The sequence below is a fragment of the Staurois parvus genome, unplaced genomic scaffold, assembly GCF_062004578.1.
Source record: "Staurois parvus isolate SC_StPar_1 unplaced genomic scaffold, SC_StPar_1.0 ptg000017l, whole genome shotgun sequence".
Taxonomy (NCBI): Eukaryota; Metazoa; Chordata; class Amphibia; order Anura; family Ranidae; genus Staurois; species Staurois parvus.
The window spans coordinates 22183092-22205620 of NW_028317813.1; the positions used below are offsets into that span (position 1 = coordinate 22183092).

The window sequence follows — 22529 nt, forward strand, 5'->3', positions numbered from 1 at the left end:
TTTTTCTTCCATGTGGGAAGAGAGTAGCAGTTTGTCTGTAAAAGTGGAAATATGCTTTGCCGTACCATACAGGTAGGTGAAAATAGAAGAAAATTGCAAGCACCACATGTAAGGATTGGTTGCGATTTATTACGTTTGTTCTTGGGTTTGCAATTTGTACAATGGGCAGAATCACCACAATTCTGCCTGCAATCCCAAAACGCTCTGCAAAACTGACAAATCGGACCATGCGTGTTCAGGTGCCATTCATTTTCAATGGCACTTAAAATGTGCGATTCTGTCGCGATTTGAATTACGCTGCAATGGCAGCAAACCGCATTGCACAAAGCTTATTGCCCAAAAATGAGCAGGGGCTTCTTTTGGGGTGACATACTTCATGGAATGCTGTTTGCACAATTGCAGCACGATTTATCACATGACAATTGCGGCAAAGTCGCACATTTTAGGCACCATTGAAAATGAATGGCACCTGAAAAAGAGTGGTGCGATTTGTCAGTTTTTGAGTGTTTTAGAATTGTGAGCAGAATCGGGGTGATTCTGCCCATGACACAAAACGCCTAGATGTGAATGAAGCCTTATGTAGCATTGCAGAAAGTGCCAGTTTGTCCATCAGCACAAAACCCATGGATCACATTCATGTAAATAATGGGATATCAAACACTTTTGCAACATAGTTACTTCTGAGAGTACTTTCATAAATACTTTTGCAATAATGTTGCAATGAAGTGGTTGCAGCACATAGCAGGAAAAGTTATATTTGAATATAAACCTGTCCTAAAAATATAAGAATACAAGTCCTAATGTATATATCTCACAGACACAGTATATAATTTTTGTATAAGATCTACTTACGAACAGCTGAAAGAAATTCATCGAACATACTGAAAGGGATAAGTGGCTCTGGAAGTTCACGGAAGAACATTTTTAGAGCACCTGTGATGACATGAATATCGTCCCACTCACTGTCATTAAGATCCAACTTCTCCTCTGCATTCACCAAAAACAAAATCCATTAGGAACATCTTCTATTCTCCTCATTATGGATATGTGTATGAGCGTTTCCCTAAACTTTGTTCCTGTTTATTAGCTAGATAACAGTGATTGTTTTAAAGTAATGATATTGTTCTGGTTGCTGTATAAATAAACTGCAGAACTCATGCACCTAATTCAATATAAAAGTCACCTAGTAAATACTTGATAAGTGAAGCCTTTTTGTACCGGCTGCATTGTTCTGCGCATTGCTGTGCTTTTCAGCACAAAAAAAATAAAGATAGACTACGTTCACACCTAATCACTGGGGTTGATATATTAAAGGCAAATTGGCTGTTCAACTTGCAAGGGAAGTTGCACTTTCCAAAGGAGTTTGCCTCAAAGCTTAGTGAATGTGGTGAAATTTTACTTTGCAATACTCAATCACACACAAGGAGAAGAAAACAAAACAGCACGATTGGATGATAGAAATCAGCAGAGCTTCATCCCTTTTACCAACTTCTGGGGCAAATTCCCTTGCAAAAGTGAACAGCCTATTTGCCTTTAGTAAACTACATACCGAATTTCGATTGAAAAAAGACAAATCCATCTAGTTCAACGAACAAAAAAAAGTAATCAGAGTAAATAAATAAAAATCCTTCATATACAGAATCCTATTTGCACAGTTGATTCAGGAGGAAGGCAAAAACTTCCTATAAGGCCTGGTTCACACCTATGCATTTGTTTGTGGTTTTTGCATTTTGCAGAAATTTACTACAGTCAGTTTGACATGGTTCCCTATGAGACACGTTCACATATATGTGTTTTCAGCCTCTGCTTTTTGGATAGAGTCATGGACATTTTTCCTGCAGCGGATTGCAACATGCATAGGTGTGAACCAGGCCTAAAGCATGATCCAATTTGCCCCAGCGGGGGGAGAAATAATTTCCTTCCTTATTTCCCCAAAAGGCAATCAGATATTCTCTGTATGAATTATCCCTGGTGTTAACATTTTTTTTTACAGGTACTTATATATATAGACTTAGACAGAATTTTATATATATATTGTACATTCACATCAGTCCCTTCCCTCATACAATCTAAAGTCCCCAACTCTCATTCATACATACACATACTAGGGCCAATTTAGACAGGATCCAATTCATCTACCAGCATATCTTTGTAGTGTGGGAGGAAACCAGAATACCCAGAGGAAACCCACACAGGCACAGGGAGAACATGCAAACTCCAGGCAGGTGGTGCCGTGGTTGGGATTCAAACCAACGACCCTAGTACTGCCAGGTGGAAATGCTAACTATTTAGCCACTGTGCTGCCCATATAAATGTTAACATCCAGTTATATTTTGTGAATTTAGGAAAGCATCCAGCTTCTTTTTTTAAAACAATTTACAGAAATCTACAATGAACCCCATTGTTCTGTAATAATTTGTGTGTGCGGACCTGAAGTATGGCATTTAGGTGACATTAAATGAAATGAGTAAGGCTTTGCAAGTCAACACATGTAAGATTTGCTGCATACTGGACCATTTGAATTTTAATAAATAAACTCTGAAGATTATGTATGGTCTCCGATGTTGACGTTTTTTAAGTGATACTAAAGGTTCAGATTTTTTTTTCTTAACTAACAAACATGTCATACTTGCAATGGCTCCTCCCCCCTGCTGAGAGTCCCTCAGCAAATTGCTTGCTCTTGGGACACTCGTGCATGCTTACTCCTGAGCCACCACTGTGCTACAAGATACACAGAACACACTGCCCCCCCTCCCTGCTCTCTACTCAACGTCTGTGGTTGACAACAGTGGGAGCCAATGGCTCACAGGCTGTGTCTCAGCTAGTGAGGAGGGAGAGCCCAGATAGAGCCGCTGTTCTCCTGCAATTTACTGGATCAGGTTCAGGCTCAGGTAAGTATTGGGGGGGCTGAGGGAGGAGCTGCACACTGAAGGTTTTATACCTTTATGTATAGAGTGCATGGAGTTAAAAACAATATTTAGCCTTTAGAACCATTTTAATTCAAACTGGGTCTTTTAAAAACACAACAAGGAACAAATGTCAATGTACATGAATATGGAGAGGCTGATTTACTAAAGGGTTGTGAATCTTCCCCTAATACACTGTAGCTGTTCTCATTTTGAATACTCAATCATGCAGATGAATACAATTGACAGAAATCTGCTTTTACAAAATTGGATAAAATTCCCAACTCCTTTAGTAAATAAGCCTTAGGCTCCATGCACACTGGCTCTTGGCAATGCTCTTGGCAGAAATAAAAAACACTAGCTTTGAGTATTTTTTGTACTAGTGTTTAGGAGCGTTTAGCAGTGTTTAAGAGCATTTAGCATTTTTTTCGGCCAGAAAAACACTCTCAAATATGCAAAACAGGTTTTTTTCCTGCCTCTAAGGCTCCATGCACACTGGACGTTTTGATAACGCTGGTAACGTTAGCTGTATAAAGTCACGTTAAAAACATGAGTTTTTCAGCTTTTTTTAGTGTTTTTGTATTAACGTTTAGCAGCATTTTGCCACGATTAGTGGCATTTTCCCACATTTTCCTTTTTAGCATTTTTTTTGGCCAAAAAAAGTCCACAAACCTGTTTTATCACATTTTGCCATGTTTTTCAGCGGTTTTTAGCATTAGACCGTTTTTACAGCTAAAAAACTCCTGTAGAAACCCACTATTTCTAGGGGGGGGGGGGGGGTTTCCAGCCAAAAAACGTCCCAGCCAAAAAATGTTGATTACAGTTTATGCGTGCATGGACACATAGGATAACATGCTGGGGAGTTTACTGGCTGTAGAGAAAAACATCAAAAGCCAAAAACAAAAGTTGCAATCTGCAAGGGAACAAGTTCCAGAGCTTAAAGAATACAGTGAAGTTTAACACTGCAAATACTAGATCATGTGCAGAGAAAATAAAAAAACTGCATTTTGCCTGTACGTGATTAGATGATAGAAATCAGTAGAACGTCATTTTATTCGCTAAGCACTGGGGGAAACTTTGTTCCAAGCTGAAATTAAAAGTGAACAGCCTATTTGCCTTTAGTAAATCAACCCCATAGTGAGTACTTCATGCATTCATGTACGCTCAGTATAAATCAGGCATTGCCTCCCAGTGCCTGACTGCTACAAATGATGCTGTATAATTTCCAGATATTAGGGTTGAAAGGAAGACCAATTTATGTTGCTGTAGATTTGGTAATATAGCTAACTTATTTTGTTGCTATGACATAGGAATATAGAGGGCAGCACAGTGGCTAAATGGTTAGCACTTCCACCTGGCAGTACTAGGGTCATTGGTTCAAATCCCAGCCACAGCACTACCTGCCTGGAGTTGGCATGTTCTCCCTGTGCCTGCTTGGGCTTCCTCCTGGTACTCCAGTTTCCTCCCACACTCCAAAGACATGCTGGTAGGTTAATTGGTTCCTGTCTAACTTGGCCCTAGTATGTTTATGAATGTAAGTTAGGGACCTTAGATTGTATTCCCCTTGAGGGTTAGGGACTGATGTGAATGTACAATATATATACCGTATTTTTCGCTCCATAAGACGCACTTCTTTCCCCCCAAAACAGGGGGGAAAATGTCAGTGCGTCTTATGCAGCGAATGTAAAGCGTCCAGTCCGGTATTTCTGCCGCCACCATGTCAGAATATCGGGCTGGCCGCTCAGCACTTCTCCCCTGCAGGACCTTACCTGTTCCTCGCTCCAGCGCTGCAGTCTTCCCGCGGCGGTTTCTGTGACCGCCGGGTGCCCACTGTCCATGCGCGAGAAGCGCTGCGCTTTGTGAATGGTCTGGCCTCTTCTGGGACACATGACAGGTCCCAGAAGGCTCCGGGCCATTCACAAAGCGCAGCGCTTCTCGCGCATGCGCAGTGGGCACCCGGCTGTCACAGAAGCCGGCGCGGGAAGAAGGAAGGACAACTCCGCAGACATAGCAGCGGGTACCTGTCAAATTCAGGTACCCGTTCCCCCTCCATCCCCAAAGGTCCGCAGTCTCTGGTCATCTCCTGTACTGTCTGCAGTCTCTGGTCATCTGTACTATGTCCACAGTCTCTGGTCATTCCCTGTACTATGTCCGCAGTCTCTGGTCATTCCCTGTACTATGTCCGCAGCAGAGGCGGACTGACCATTTGGAAACTCGGGCACTGCCCGAGGGCCCGGGGTCAGTATGGGGCCCCATGAGATGCCCCTGGTACCTTTTTCATAGGCTTTTTTGAGTTTGGGCAAGGACACAAGGACCCCACGATCCCCTATTGCCCAGGGGCCCCATGAGTTTTCAGTCCGCCCCTGGTCCGCAGTCTCTGGTCATTTCCTGTACTGTGTCCGCAGTCTCTGGTCATCTCCTGTACTGTGTCCGCAGTCTCTGGTCATCTCCTGTACTGTGTCCGCAGTCTCTGGTCATCTCCTGTACTGTGTCCGCAGTCTCTGGTCATCTCCTGTACTGTGTTTGCAGTCTCTGGTCATCTCCTGTACTGTGTACGCAGTCTCTGGTCATCTCCTGTACCGTGTCTGCAGTCTCTGGTCATCTCCTGTACCGTGTCCGCAGTCTCTGGTCATCTCCTGTATTACGTCCGCAGTCTCTGGTCATCTCCTGTACTATGTCCGCAGTCCCTGGTCATCTCCTGTACTATGTCCGCAGTCCCTGGTCATCTCCTGTACTATGTCCGCAGTCTCTGGTCATCTCCTGTACTATGTCCGCAGTCTCTGGTCATCCTTTGTACTATGTCTGCAGTCTCTGGTCATTTGTACTATGTCTGCAGTCTCTGGTCATCCCCTGTACTACGTCCGCAATCTCTGGTCATCTCCTGTACTATGTCAGCAGTCTCCGGTCATCTCCTGTACTGTGTCCGCAGTCTCCGGTCATCTGTACTGTGTCCGCAGTCTCCAGTCATCCCCTGTACTGTGTCCGCAGTCTCTGGTCATCCCCTGTACTGTGTCTGCAGTCTCCGGTAATCCCCTGTACTGTGTCAGCAGTCTCCGGTCATCCCCTGTACTGTGTCAGCAGTCTCCGGTCATCCCCTGTACTGTTTCCGCAGTCTCCGGTCATCCCCTGTACTGTGTCCGCAGTCTCTGATCATCCCCTGTACTGTGTCTGCAGTCTCTGGTCATCTCCTGTACTGTGTCCGCAGTCTCTGGTCATCCCCTGTACTGTGTCCGCAGTCTCTGGTCATCTCCTGTACTGTGTCCGCAGTCTCTGGTCATCCCCTGTACTGTGTCCGCAGTCTCTGATCATCCCCTGTACTGTGTCCGCAGTCTCTGGTCATCCCCTGTACTGTGTCCGCAGTCTCTGGTCATCTCCTGTACTGTGTCTGCAGTCCATTGGTTCAGAATATTTTTTTTCTTGTTTTCCTCCTCTAAAACCTAGCCGCGTCTTATGGAGCGAAAAATGCGGTATGTAAAGCACTGTGTAAATTGATGGCGCTATATAAGTACCTGAAATAAATAATAGAATGTAGAGAGGTGTCACTGTTTCAAGCCGGTATGAAATTCCCTCACCTCTGGAACTTCAGGTGCCACAGGAACCCAACCACTCTATAAACTGTCTAGGACCAATGCTCTTTGCAGGGCTTCAGTGTGCTATGTCCAGGTTTAATACATTTGGATGTAAGCTCTCGTCATTATTGTGCTGTTTTCTGCTTTTCTTTTATGCATTGAGTTTTACAACCCTTCTATGTTTAATACATAGGAAAAAAGCAATGATTCCACCAAGAAAAAAATGGCCATTCAGAAATATTAAGACATAAGCAGAGCCTGGGTTGTTCTAAGATTTATAATGCAACTTATATTAACATGAAAAAAAAAAAGTAGAAAAGCTATTCACACACAAATAACAAATAGGAATGCAAAATACATTAATGTACAACTTTACACAAAAAAAGAACACAAGCATGCTAGCATTGCAATGAACTGTATACTTAAGGTAGAATTCCAGGCTGAATCCAACTAGCTTAACCACTTACCCCCCTTCCTGACCAGGCCATTTTTTGCAATATGGTACTGCGTTACTTTACTTTACTTTTGCATTACTTTAACTGACAATTGCGCGGTCATGCAACGCTGCATCCAAATGAAATGTATGTCCTTTTTTTCCCACAAAAATAAAGTTTTCTTTGTGTGGTATTTGATCACCTGTGTTTTTATTTTTTTGTGATAAAAAAGACCGACAATTTTGAAAAAAAAAAAAACATTTTTTAATTTTTTGCTCTAAAATATATCCAGTAAAAAAATGTAAAAAAATCTAATTTGGTCAAACATTTAGGCCAAAATGTATTTTGCTACATGTCTTTGCTTACAAAAACCAAATACATGTAAATTAATTGGTTTACGTGAACGTTTTAGCATCTACAAATGGCGGTATATATACTGGAATTTGTTTTTTATACTAGTAATGGTGGCGATCAGCGACTTATAGCGGTACTGTGGTGGGCATTCTGACACTGGGGGTGGGAACTGACTAACCGCCACTGACATCCCAGTGACACTAATACAGTGATTGCTAATAACAAGCACTGACACTGTACTAATGGCACTGGGCAGGAAGGGGTTAACATCTGGGGCAATCAAAGGGTTAACTGTGTGCTGTTTTACTATGTGTGCTGCCCTGTAGCAGTAGTTCTGCTATAGGGCGGTGGGGAACTGGTTAAAAATACTCTGCACACACACACGCAACACCAATGCTGGCTAACCTGTGTAAAAAAAGTAAAATGTATCTACTTTTAGAGCACTTCTGTCCAGTCATGTGATCCCCTTTGTCAGCTAACAGCAGGTGCATTGGGGGAAGAGAGAGCGCATAACAATGGCTGTAAAAGCCTGGAGCAATGACATCAACCATAGGCTGCAATGGCCCATTCATTGTTGGCTCTCCCTCCTCTCCCCTGCAGCCGCTGCTCACATACATAGAGGAGCCACATTATGTGAACAAATCATTGCAGCCTGAAAATAAGTAAGCATGTACATCTTTCTCACACTGGCTAGTCAGCATAGGTGTTAGGAGGGGGAGGGAGCATTTTTAAGACTAGTTAGGTTTAGCCTGGAATTCTACTTTAAAGTTCATGTCAAGTTTTTATTGCGGTCTCTGGCTCTTGTAGTGAAAGTTCACATATCATCTAGTGTTAGAACATGAAGTAAGTGAAGAATTCCCGTATGGACACACTGTTGTTCAAGTCTAAGGTTTGAACCCTTCCTCTATCTACCCAACACTAGTCTCCAATAAATTGCTACTGTTAACAAAATTCAGTCTGGAGGTGGAAACATCAACGGAGCGCCAGCTGGTGGAAGATCCTCATCCCAACCCATGTCAGATACATTGCATTCCTGTATCACAGCTAATTATAACTTATTTAAAGAGCAATTCCAGGAAACACGTTAAAACATTTAGTAAGCTACTAACCCTATCCATAGCCAAAATAGCTATGCTAATGTCAAATGATTCACTCAGTTTACCCCAATCTAAAGGTTTACATGAGACAGTTTAGAAAAGGGGTCCCCAACCCCTAGGCTGCAGACTGGTGCAGGTCTGTGGCCTTCTGGGGGTAGGGCCATTCAGTGGCGGGTGGGTGGGTGGCAGGCGAGTGAGCCAGCACAACCTACACTGCCACCCTCCAACCACCAGAGGGCACCTGCTCCTCGTCTCCCAGCACCACTACTCCCTTCCCTCTCTGTGGTCACGTTAGTGAAGAAGAGGAATAAAGAAGAGAGAGGAGGAGAAGGGGAATGCATGAAGATAAAAAACCTTGAACCACTTTATTGCATATCAGTCAGGGCCCCTGTAAAACAGTACTGTTTTACAGCTTACTCAAATCAGAAATGCAAAAATATTGTTTGAAGTGAATTTTAGAAGTTAAATGGTTTTATGATTGCATAATGGGTCTGTTTGAGTGAAATATCAAACGTGGCCCAAGTAACTTTGAGGTGGACTATATGGAGCACAAATGTGAAAGTATTAATTGGTAAGGGGAGCTTTTTTTCTAGAAACCTCATGTCTATGACTGTCTCTTGAGGCATGTTCCCAATCTCCCAACAATTCTATAGCATGTCTGATCATGCATAGTCTCTAACCATCTTCTGGTCTCTACCAACTTTCTGAAGCATTACATTCACTGAATATTACAACGTATGTATGCCTTCATGAGACCCCCTGTATCAAGAAAGTTGACCACCACTGCTCTAAACTAAACAAATCATCCTAGATATTACTACAGTAGGAAATATGTGGATTAATTTCCTTTCTTGATTACCTGACAAAGAAACCAATGCAAACTGAACAAAAGCGGTTAGTCAGAGCCAATGAACATAAATTTCACAGCATACATACACATCAACATGTAGACATGGCTGCAGAGTTCAGCCAATTCAGACATTTTAGCTTCAGACATATTGCTGGCAGACATGGACGATAATAGCAGCTCTGGAAGCACAGTTGTAAAGGGCACATCTGCTATGACATACACAGCATTGTAGCCAGAACACAAAGGGCTACCTTGGGAGAGCTGCTCCGGAAAAAGGTACCGTCCATCTGTAGTTACTGCCCTCTCTGAAAAATAACAGGTTAGCCTACTGATTATTTAAAAGTTCCAAATAAGTGCATTGTAGGCTGGATCATATATTGGTTGCTTCTTAACAATTATATTATGAAATTTCAATAAAAAAAGTAATACATCTTAATATCTTATTTTTATTCACTCTGGCAGTATCATTTTACCAATCATTTTCATTACAATGGTGTTCCACATGGAGCTCCTTACCTCTATCTACTATAAACCTTAGTTTCTGTATGATGGATAAGTTTCCACTCACTCTGTAAATTCCATCTACATCCAGCCCTAGGATACATGTAAAACAGGAAAAGATTTAGAGCAGTTAGTCAACACTGGTGATTGAATCATGTGGGTAAACAATATTATCACAATGAACGTGAACCAGGTAGGACGTGCCACGCTTTGGGCCTGGAAGTATTTTAACTGTTAACATGAATGTCTACTCATATTTTGTTTGAGCAATGTTGAGTACTGCCTGATGGTTTTCAAAACCCTCTTAGTATTGTGTCATATATTTTGTCTTACATTATGTATGTTGCACTTTCTTTTAACATGTAATTTTGTAAAACATTACATACATACAAAAAAGCCTTTTACTGTTTAAAGTCATATGATCAAAGGTTGCCTGAGATGTCCTGAATACCATTCTCAATATCAGTGGTCTCCAAACTACGGCCTGTGAGCCAGATGTGACCCTTTGCTTGCTTTATCTGGCCCTTTGGTCACTATTCCTCCCACTGCCAGCAGGGTTGAGGCACTATTCTTTCCATTGACACCTGTAGTGGGTCATAATTCCTCCCACTGACACCAAGGATTGGGGATTAGTCTTCCTACCAATACCAGTGATGGGACATTATCCCTCTCCTTACTAAACCCACGTGTTTTGTAATTTTTTTTTTTACTTCTACTGACCTAAGCCTGAGGAACTGGGCCATTTTCTACTTCCACTGGACGCAGTCCGGCCCCTTTAAAGTTTGAAAAAACGTAAACTGGCCCTTTGCTTGGAAAGTTTGGAGACCTCCCTGCTCAATATCATTCTGTTATACTATTGTACTGATCATTAAAGAACAGATAAACACCAGGAATTTCATCATCATAACAAATATCTGACATTTTATGACCAGCAAGGATTCAGTAAACGTTACCATCACACAGCTCTGCAATTAACTGGGTCTTACAAATCAATGCACACACATTATGAGCTGAATATTTGTTATACTAATATAAAAGTCAAATTCCATAATCAGGGTATTATATTTAGTGCCCTTAATCCATAAGACTCCTGTCCCTTCTCATTTTGCCATACATTTTTTGCTCTGGTCACATGTACTGGAAGTAATACATTTGATTGGTAAGTAAAGTAAACGTAATATTTGCAGATGCAATTTAGATAGAAGACTTTGTTGAACTTGAAGAATGTTGACTCTTTATGGCTAAACATATTTAGTTTACCTACAAATGCAATGAATAAAGCTTTTTATTATTTTATCAATGTTCCTCCCTTCCTGTCAATCAAACTCTCATTTCCACTATAAATGAGCTCATGACCATGTAGTAGCAGCAGATACTTACCTGTGTTTGCATATCTCCCACTTTACAGCACAAGTGAAATACACCCATTAGGTATGTTCTATTTTATAGGGTTGAGACGATGCAGATGACAAAAGAAAGATCAGATCGGTTTAACTGAAAAATGTACAGCTCTTTAAGTTTTATAAATTAATATAAGTTTCCGTATATAAATGATGATGGGTATGCTAACACAGTTGTTGGTTTGACTAGTATTCTCCCAACATCCAATCAGAATCAAAATATAAAATATAATGTGATTTTTTTTGTTGTTATATTTAAATCTCTAAAATGTATGGCTCCTTATGGTAAGAAGTAATTTTTTTTTATGACAAGAAACTTTTCCTACCCATTTTCCCAAAGTGTACATTGTACTTACATAATTGTTAATGGCTGTATAACTTAATGTAATAGGATCATGTAGAACCTGGTTGTCAGGAGCCGCACTGGCGCGTGGCTTGGCGCAGTGTGCTGGCTCGCACTGGTGTGCGGGCACTAGGTCCTGGCCGGCTGAGAAGGAACCCGCGCATGCGCACTCGGGGTCGCGCCAATGACAGCGCAGGGCGCGGTATTTAAATCTGCTCAGCGCTGACGTGGGTTGCCGTTTGGTCTATCCTGTGTTCCTGCTTCTGTATACGTTGGTATTTGATCGTTGCTGACCCGGATTGTTCCAGACCGTGCTGTACTCTCCTGCTCTGACCCCTGGCTTGCCTGACCTCTCTCTTGGATGCCCCTAATTTGCTCTGACCTATTGTTGCTGACCCAGCGTGTGACCCGACCATTCTCTGCCTGCTGCCTTGTACTGCGCTGCCCCCACGGTTACCGACTCGGCCTGTCTGACCACGCTTCTGCTCATCCATCCATCCGTCCTGCTCGGGACCATCCGCCTCTTCACAATAGGCTCTCAGTTTGCAGATACCTCTGGCGGTTCCCTCTACCACGGGTGGGTGTACTCAGGGGCCGCGAACTGGTCTCGGTCTGCTCCAAGTCCATCCCCACCATCAGGGACCCTGGTGAACAAGCAGACTAGGACTTAGACTCCGCGCTCTGGGGAACCCTATTCCGTGGATTGCTAGAGGTACCGCCAGGCGGTTCATTACAGTACCAAACAGCCATGACAGAGCCTGGAAGAGGACCATCCCCACTAGAGGACATATGCCAGCACCTGGCGGTTCTGACCCAAGCCGTCAAGACACTGCAAGATGGATACACACATCTGGAGAACCGCATTTAGACGCTAGCCGCACCTGCCACCACCTCCCAGAGTCCGGCTACCCCTGCTTCATCCGAGGAATCTCCAGGACCATCTACTGGAGCTATAGTCGCGCTGCCTACTCCAGAACCCCGCGTTCCACTGCCGGAATGTTTTAGCGGGGACCGAGCACGGTTCAGGGCCTTCCAGAATGCGTCTACTCTACTTTAGTCTGCAGCCACGCACATTTTCCATGGAGGCAGTTAAGGTGGGATTTATCATATCCCTGCTCCAGGATGAACCCCAGGACTGGGCTCACCGTCTGATGGAGAACCACGATTCCCACCTGGAAACAGTAACAGATTTTTTCAATGCTATGGCTGTATTGTACGATGACCCACAGCGGGCAGCCTCCACAGAAACAGCCCTGTACTCCCTCCGACAAGGCCGTCGGGCAGTGGAGGAATATGCGTCAGTATTTAGACGATGGATGGGGGATACCATTGGAACGACACTGCTTTACGCCACCAGTTCCCCATAGGGCTCTCTGAGGCTCTTAAGGATGTGTTAGCTCGGGTAGGCCTACCCGATTCTTTGGAGGACCTCATTACCTTGGCCATTCAGATAGACCGCAGACTGTGGGAACGCAGATTTGAGAGGACCAGCCAGGGTCAGAGAGCAACATGGGTACCCCCTCAGGGCTCAGTCCAACCTTCGCTGGGAGGAAACTGGATCCCAGAGCCTGTGGATAACCCCGAACCCATGCAGCTTGGATTGGCTCGGCCATCATTATCGGCCAAAGAACGCTAGAGGAGAAGGTCTAGGAATCTGTGCCTGTATTGTGGAGAAGCCGGTCATATGGTGCGTTCCTGTCCAGGGAAAATGAGTAAGCCTGCCCCTCTTTTTTCTTCTGTATCTGCTGAAAGTCTCAACCAGTCCAATTACTTAGCCATACCTGTTTCCTTTCAGCTCCCAGGAAGAACCATGTCGGTGACGGCAATAATTGATTCCGGAGCATGCAGTTGCTTTGTGGATTTAGATTTTGCCCATCAACAGAAAATCCCCCTCCAGACTAGGGAACGGGGTCTTAACATATTTTTGGCCGACGGGTCACGTATCAAGTTGGGGTTGGTAGACCGGGAGACTCCTCTTATCTGCACCACAGTAGCTGGCCATCATCGGGAGTTCCTCTGACTGGACGCTATAGCCTCCCCTCTTTTCCCAGTCATTCTGTGGCTTCCTGAACTCTTCCAGAGACTAAAGTCAGCAGTGATCTTTACAAAGCTAGATTTAAGGGGTGCATACAATCTGGTCCGTATAAGGGAGGGGGGTGAGTGGAAAACAGCGTTTCGTACTCGATTTGGCCATTTTGAGTATTTGGTCATGCCATTCAGACTCTGCAATGCCCCGGCCACGTTTCAGCACTTCATCAATGATGTATTTCGGGATTATCTTGATGTTTTCGTGGTCATCTATTTAGATGACATATTAATCTTCTCTCCCTCACTCGAAGCTCATAGGGGTCATGTTACAAGTGTATTGGAACGATTACGCCAACACAGACTGTACGCTAAAGCTGACAAGTGCAGCTTCGAGCAGCGCAGTATTGCATTCCTGGGGCTGATCCTCTCCACCATGGGGGTTGCGATGGATCCAGAGAGAGTCTTGGCAATCTTGGATTGGCCAGTACCCACGGACAAGAAGGGCGTTCAACGCTTTATTGGGTTTTCAAATTTTACAGAAAGTTTATCAGGAACTTCTCTGGTCTGGTTTCTCCCATTACCCAGCTGACCAAACAAGGGGTCCGTTTCAAATGGACACCCGAGGCTCAAGCGGCATTTGAAACTCTGAAGGGATTATTCACCACCGCTCCCATTCTCAGTCATCCTGATTCCTCCCTGCCTTATGTCTTGGAAGTTGATGCCTCGGAAAATGCCGTAGGGGCCGTCCTGTCCCAGAGGAAAGGCACCAAGGAGCTCCTGCACCCAGTGGGGTTCTTCTCGAGGAAACTTACACCGGCAGAAAGGAACTACGATATTGGAGATCGAGAACTTTTGGCCATAAAAACCGCACTGGAGGAGTGGAGATACCTGCTGGAAGGAGCCACGCATCCAATTCTGATCTTCACCGATCACAAGAATTTAGAATATTTGAGAACGGCAAAACGCTTGAGACCACGTCAAGCGAGATGGGCACTCTTTTTCTTCCGGTTCTCTTTCCACATCACATATAGGCCAGGCTCCAAGAACACGAAGCCTGACGCTCTTTCGCGCATGTTTGAAGACCCTGAAGAGGTCCCTAAACCTGACGCTATCTTGTCCTCGAGGGACTTCCTGGCCCTCCAAACGGAGCTATGTTCCAGGCTACAGGATGCATCCGTGGGAATGCCAAACCCACCCAGGGTGTCCCTCCAGAGCAAGGGAGGGCTCTTATGGAAGGAAGGGCGAATTGCGGTACCAGAAGTCCGAACATTGGTCCTGGGACACTGCCATTATCACCCGATGGCAGGTCATTTCGGAATGGCGAAAACTCTGGAATTACTTCAGCGCACATTCTGGTGGCCAAGTATGATCAAGGATTGTGAGCTCTATGTCAAGACCTGCGCCACCTGCCAGAGGAACAAACCCTCCAAGAGCAAGGCCTGGGGTTTGCTACGCCCACTGCCTATACCTGATCGACAGTGGCAAATGATTGCAATCGGTGTGCGGGCACTAGGATTGCAATCGACTTTATAGTCGAGCTCCCTCCGTCTCAAGGCCACACCGCGATCTTCGTAATAGTGGATCGCCTGTCGAAGATGGCCCACTTCTTGCCTCTGAAGAATACGCCATCGGCTCTAGAAACAGTGCAAATCTTCATTAGAGAAGTGGTAAGACTGCATGGAGTTCCTGAAGACATTGTCTCAGACCGAGGAGTCCAGTTTACCTCGAAGTTCTGGAAAGCGTTATGCGAAGCATTAGGAATCAGATTGTCCCTCTCTTCCGCTTACCACCCACAGACGAATGGGCAGACGAAGAGGACAAACCAAATGTTGGAGCAATACTTGAGATGCTACACGTCCTTTCTGCAGGACGATTGGCTGGCACTTCTGCCGCTGGCCGAATTTGCCTACAACAACGCGAATCATTCAGCTACGGGGCAATTACCATTTCTTGCAAATTATGGGTTCCATCCCACATTCCTGCCTGATCTGATTGCCGAAAGCTCAGTTCCTGCCACTCAAAGCACTCTGAATTTTTTTTCTGCCAACAATAAGGTACTTCAGGAAGCCATTTCAAAAGCTCAGGAGGACAACAAAAATGCCTTCAACAGGAAGAGAAGCGGGGAACTAGTGTTGCAACCTGGGGATCAGGTCTGGCTGGCAACAACGAATTTGAAGATGTCTTGTTTGTCGAAGAAACTGGGGTCGAAGTTTGTGGGTCTATTCAAGGTGAAGCGAATGATCAACAAGATGGCATATGAGCTCACTCTTCCGGAAACTTTTAAAATTCACCCAGTTTTCCATGTGGCACCAATGACAGCGCAGGGCGCGGTATTTAAATCTGCTCTGCGCTGGCACTGGTTGCCGTTTGGTCTATCCTGTGTTCCTGCTTCTGTATTCGTTGGTATTTGATCGTTGCTGACCCGGATTGTTCCTGACCGTGCTGTACTCTCCTGCTCTGACCCCTGGCTTGCCTGACCTCTCTCTTGGATGCCCCTAATTTGCTCTGACCTATTGTTGCTGACCCGGCGCGTGACCCAACCATTCTCTGCCTGCTGCCTTGTACTGCACTGCCCCCACAGTTACCGACTCGGCCTGTCTGACCACGCTTCTGCTCATCCATCCATCCGTCCTGCTCGGGCCCATCCGCCTCTTCACATCAGGCTCTCAGTTTGCAGATACCTCTGGCGGTTCCCTCTACCACGGGTGGGAGTACTCAGGGGCCGCGACCTGGTCTCGGTCTGCTCCAAGTCCATCCCCACCATCAGGGGCCCTGGTGAACAAGCAGACTGGGACTTAGACTCCGCGCTTTGGGGAACCCTATTCCGTGGATTGCTAGAGGTACCGCCAGGCGGTTCATTACACTGGTGGTGGCTGGAATTGAAGCTACTCTTCCAGACAGTGTACTTATATCAAATAAGTAACTATAGTATCTTGTACCTCTTTCATTTACAGTTTCTATACACAGCTGCACAAACTTTGGGACAGTGCTATGTTCTCGATGGCAAAGAGCATCTAAGCGACAGCCAAAGACTTGATCTGCAGAACAAGACAAGAAAAAAAATAAAACATATAAGAGTTCTACATGATGAAAATAGTCCTATGAGAAATAAAAATGATAAATTAACACAGATCAGATTATTTAAATATAATTGATTCAAATTCTCTCTGACATCTTTCTCTCTTATCATTGTTCTGTCTATATCTTCAATTCATTTCTATTTACATTTCTAGTATTACTAATCACACTCACTGGACAAGTTTTTCTTTTATGCATTAGCCCAAAGCCAAGAAGTTTTACATTACCTTACAATATCTGATAAAAGAAAATCTTATTGCCTCTAAAGACCACACTGCAATAGTTACTGCAGCTCTCCCCACTGAAAAATGTGGGGTGAGGCTCAGAGAGTTTGCTCATTGCTACTCCACCATCCACTGGAACACAAACTGGTGGTTGTTAGGACTGTGCGACATGGGGCTAAGATGGTAACAACAAACACAAAGTTTGAAAACTAAGAATACAGGCATCTCAGGAGTACTTTGAACATTTTTGGCCACCTAGCCAAAGCAAAAAAAATGGGACTATGAAATAGAGGGAGGGAGCAGAATACATGGATTAATGTAGTCATCCTGTATGAAGAAGCAAACATTGCATCCCTGTGTCTTTTATGCCCATCTATACACTGAGACAGAAGCTTGTACATCCTAAAGACCCAACATCCAAACACAAGCAAAGTACTTTGGTATATGCCGTGCAGTGTAATGAGGAATGAAGAATGCAAAGACCAGCATATTGTGGAAACAATACAACCTCTCAACGCATGAATAGCCCAACATAGGAGAGCATATTATGCAGGTCAAGTCTGTAGTTTTCCTACACGTTAAGGAAAAGGGTTATTCATTTGTGAACAGTGAGATGCACATTTTGTACAGAGGACAAATGGTTCACAGAAAGTGTCAGCAGGCCTTCAATGTCAAACTGGAACAATCATTCCTAAACAGGGGTGGGGGCCTTCAACATCTGTCTCCCACATATATTGCTGCTGTAACATTTCTACCCTGATGGAAAACAATTCACATGTTCAGCCATGTAAATCAAGGAATTAAATTATCACTTATCCAGACTTCTTGACACCAAAAATTAAATTATGCAAATAAAACGGGGTGGTCCCTCAACTTCCCATCCTGTTCTTGGACAATCAACATTTGCATATTCCATAGCAACTGGGCCAGGGTGTTACCTGTGTGGATTTAAATGCTAGGGTGATTTTCTGACACTCATTTGAACTCAATAATGGATTTGGGGAAGCTTTGAAAAGTCTTCAACATTATAGAACAAGTCCAGCTGAATGTGACTACTACTAGCTATTAATCTTCCTTGAATATGTCTGTCACTGCTACCTTTAATAAATGATAATCTTTTCAAGCTAAGGCACAAAGTGTATGTATAGCCATACATTTGTTTCTAGTTTTGAATAGAGTAGGAAAGATTAGAACCTCTGTCAGATTTTTATTGCTGTTGTCTCTGTTTTATCTCTGTTGGGTAGAGTCACCTTCTCCACTGACCCCAGCGACAGACAGAAAGTGGACATAAAACCAAAATTTTGATTGTAACCACAGCAATAAGTGAGACTAAATCTTCCAATGGTTAAACCTGTGCTGATAACAAAATGTCTAAGAAGGAACTTTCCCTCATTATGTAGAGATTTTCTCCCACTTCCTGTTGCATCTTTAGGACAGGATGTGACAGTAAAACTCCTCAACAGAAAACATACAGAAAAAAATACCTGTATCTACTCTATCCAAAAATGAAAATGAAACAGTGTTGGCTATACATTTTGATTTTGTTTGCAAATGTGCACAAAACGTTCAAAGTACACGTTAAAGTGGAATGCCAGCCTAACCCTAATTATGCCTAAACATGCATGTGAATATAAACAATCAGCGCAGTATATATCAAAATTAAGTGCTAAACATCAATAATGCTCATCACCACACCATATAACCTTTTGACAAATATATAATGATGTAGCGCAATAACCTGATCAAAATAAAATTTAAAAAAACCCAAAGTGATGTGTCAATAGTCCTTCACCAATGTATTAAATTTTGTGCTCACCTTCGGAATTGGACCCCAATATAAATCAGGTCACATAGGCTTACTAATAACCATAAGAGATATCTCAACCATTCCTCTTCTGTCTTCTCCTCCACCTCCTGCCCCAGCTCTGGAAAGCATAGAGATTTGTTTGCATGCATATATTACAGTAATGTGAGTGCATCTCTTGGATAATTTCCAGCCAGTTATTTCTGTATGGAGAGCATTATATTTTCTGTTTTTTGTTTGCATGTACCTGTGTTTGTGAGTGTGAAGCTGCGGCAGGAGGAGAAGACGAAAGTAGAATGGTTGAGATATCTCCTTGGTTATGAGGAAATAAACCTTGATTTATATTGTGATCCAATTCTGAAGGTGAGAACATACAATATATTGTACTGGGTGACTGGAGTAACAACAATTTAATACATTGGTGAGGGACTATTGACACATTAATTTGGACTTTTGTTATTGTATTGTGCATAAACATGTTCCATCCCCTCTCCTGTTACCTATCCAACCTAACCTGCCTCAAAAAAAATCTGTATACTTACCTTTTTTTAGTCCACTCCAGTGCGGTCACATGATCCCCTGCGTCAGTGAGTGGCGGCTGCAGGGGAAAGGGGCGAGAGCTTGACAATGGTTAGGAATTCCTGCAGTCATGATATCACCGATATGCTCCAATGGTCAGATCATCTTCTCAAAGTGATTGTAAAGAAAAAAACCAAAACAAAACAAACTTACCTTCTCTGTGCAATGGAAACTGCACAGAACATCCACAAACCTCCACCTCGGGTCCCCCACTGGCGCTCCTCCTCTCTGTCCAGTTCCCCTATGGGAAGCCGCCTCCCATGGGGGCACTCGTGCATGAGTGCTCCCGAGCCCGACTGCTTAGTCCATTGACACAGACAGTGCAACTCAGCTATGCCCCCCACTCCCTCTTCACTGGCTTTGATTGAAAGCACTGGGAGCCAATGGGTCTCAGTGTCCCAAGAAAGCTAGTGAGACCTGGAAGTGAAGGGAGAGAAAAGCTGCAGACGTGCTCAGCCCCGGATCGAATGAGAGCTCAGGGAATTATAAGGGGGTGGGGGGGGGGTGAGGGGCCAAAATTTATGGCTAAACATGTTTAATCTTAATGCAAGGAATGCATTAGGGTAAAAAAAATTTAGGCTTTAGAATCACTTTAAACACCACCCCTTTCCCCAACTTACTTTTTTATATCATATTAAACTGGCTTCTGTATCTTTACTAACACCACATTAGCATCACCACCAAATTCAGAAGAATCATAAGAGAATATAATAGATGCTGTGACATTAAGAAACATCTATTCATCTACTGCTACCATGGACTCCTTTGATATGTCTGCAACTAATATGCAGCTGTCTAAATGTTATTATTTCATATATCTTTTTCAATCATGTACTGCTTCATAGCTTTTCAATAAACAGAACACCAATCAACTGTTACTTAATGTAGATTACATTTAATTATTATTATGAAGCTTAAAATGGTTTTAAATGCTATTTTGCCCATTTAGTGGGACTTCTATCCTAGATTTTAGAGAACTTTGCTCTAGAGGGTTATACTTCCACCTATGTATTACAGATAACTGATTTTATTTAATTTTGTAGAATGGTAACTGTACATCATAAATTATAATGCTTTCTTTGCTAAAATAGGCATATAATAGTTTCAACATGACTCAAATGCTGTAATTGGTAAATAGATCTGTGTAAATCTATCTTGTGACATACAGTCATGGCCGAAATTGTTGGCACCCTTGATATTTCTCCAGGAAATCATGTATTTCTCACGAAACGTATTGCATTAACACATGTTTTGCTATACACATGTTTATTCCCTTTGTGTGTATTGGGACAAAACAAAAAAAGGGAGGAAAGAAAGCAAATTCGACATAATGTCACACAAACCTCCAAAAATGGGCTGGACAAAAGTATTGGCACCCTTTCACAACTGCGGATAAATAAGAATGTTACAAGCATGTGATGCTCCTGTAAACTCACCTGGGGCAAGTAACAGGTGTGGGCAATATAGAAATCACACCTGAAAGCAGATAAAAAGGAGAGACGTTCACTTAACCTTTGCATTGTGTGTCTGTCTGTGCCACACTAAGCATGGACAACAGAAAGAGGAGACGAGAACTGTCTGAGGACCTGAGAACCAAAATTGTGGCAAAATATCAACAATCTCAAGGTTACAAGTCCATCTCCAGAGAACTAGATTTGCCTTTGTCCACAGTGCGCAACATTATCAAGAAGTTTGCAACCCATGGCACTGTAGCTAATCTCCCTGGTCGTGGACGGATGAGGAAAATTGATGAAAGATTGCAACGCAGAATAGTCCGGATGGTGGATAAGCAGCCCCAAACATGTTCCAAAGACATTCAAGCTGTCCTGCAGGCTCAGGGAGCATCAGTGTCAGCGCGAACTATCCGTCGACATTTAAATGAAATGAAACGCTATGGCAGGAGACCCAGGAGGACCCCACTGCTGACACAGAGACATAAAAAAGCAAGACTACAGTTTGCCAAAATGTACTTGAGTAAGCCAAAAGCCTTCTGGGAAAACGTCTTGTGGACAGATGAGACCAAGATAGAGCTTTTCGGTAAAGCACATCATTCTACTGTTTACCGAAAACGGAATGAGGCCTACAAAGAACAAAACACAGTACCTACGGTAAAATATGGTGGAGGTTCAATGATGTTTTGGGGTTGTTTTGCTGCCTCTGGCACTGGGTGCCTTGACTGTGTGCAAGGCATCATGAAATCTGAGGATTACCAAAGGATTTTGGGTCGCACTGTAGGGCCCAGTGTCAGAAAGCTGGGTTTGCGTCCAAGATCCTGGGTCTTCCAGCAGGACAATGACCCCAAACATACGTCAAAAAGCACTCAGAAATGGATGGCAAAGAAGCGCTGGAGAGTTCTGAAGTGGCCAGCAATGAGCCCAGATCTAAATCCCATTGAACACCTGTGGAGAGATCTTAAAATTGCTGTTGGGAAAAGGTGTCCTTCCAATAAGAGAGACCTGGAGCTGTTTGCAAAGGAAGAGTGGTCCAAAATTCCGGGTGAGAGGTGTCAGAAGCTTATTGATGGTTATAGGAAGCGACTGATTTCAGTTATGTTTTCCAAAGGGTGTGCAACCAAATATTAAGTTAAGGGTGCCAATACTTTTGTCCAGCCCATTTTTGGGGTTTTGTGTGACATTATGTCATATTTGCTTTTCTGCCTCTGTTTTATATTTGTTCCAATACATACAAAGGGAATAAACATGTGTATAGCAAAACATGTGTTAATGCAATACCTTTTTTGTGTGAAATACTTGATTTTCAGGAAAAATATCAAGGGTGCCAACAATTTCGGCCATGACTGTACATTCTTGTTAACAGCATTAAGCTTGCACATTCATACATAGTTAGATTGCGTGTTAAATACAATTTAGGCTAAACATTACATTCATTTTCCAGCTACTTAATCGTGTAAGATTTCCAAGAGAAGAAGAAAAAGAAGAACAGCTGAGACATTTCTTTGTTAGTCATGGACTCCAGCTCTTCCTGAGGGATTCAAAAGTGTTCCCAGGCCAGATCCAGGTCCATATAATGATCTGGAACTGACATAGTTGGATACATAAGATGTCTATAGAAGCAAAGCAGCCACCTTGCCTGTAACCGCACTTAGAAGGATGCATTTGTAGGGTGTTGAGAGATCTGGTCAGCCCTGCTTACACTGTTGGACAACCAGTATCTGGCAGCGCTTGTATGGTACAAAGGAACAATGAATGCTCACTCATAAGCAGACTATTCAACATAGTTTTAGAAGTGCACTTTATCACTCTAACACCCCGGTCACATTGGGTGCGACTTGGCATGTGATTTGCATGCCATGTGACTTGCAAATTGTATGCCAGGTCGCACCCTATTGTCTGCTATTAGAG

The 22529-nt window shown here is 43.4% G+C and overlaps 1 protein-coding gene across 2 annotated transcripts in view; it reads right to left on the reverse strand.

Annotated features, from left to right (window-relative positions):
- ARHGAP9 (Rho GTPase activating protein 9) overlaps nt 1-22529 on the reverse strand; it is a 181847-nt gene that overhangs the window by 28102 nt on the left and 131216 nt on the right. The window contains exons 14-17 of one of the 2 annotated variants that reach the window (XM_089681287.1): nt 16422-16520; nt 9727-9804; nt 9462-9515; nt 853-987 (exon numbers count right to left, since the gene is read on the reverse strand). In XM_089681287.1, the coding sequence (XP_089537413.1) occupies nt 853-987; nt 9462-9515; nt 9727-9804; nt 16422-16520 (366 nt within the window). The remainder of the gene's footprint in view (nt 1-852; nt 988-9461; nt 9516-9726; nt 9805-16421; nt 16521-22529) is intronic. The other variant, XM_089681293.1, reaches the window with a different exon arrangement.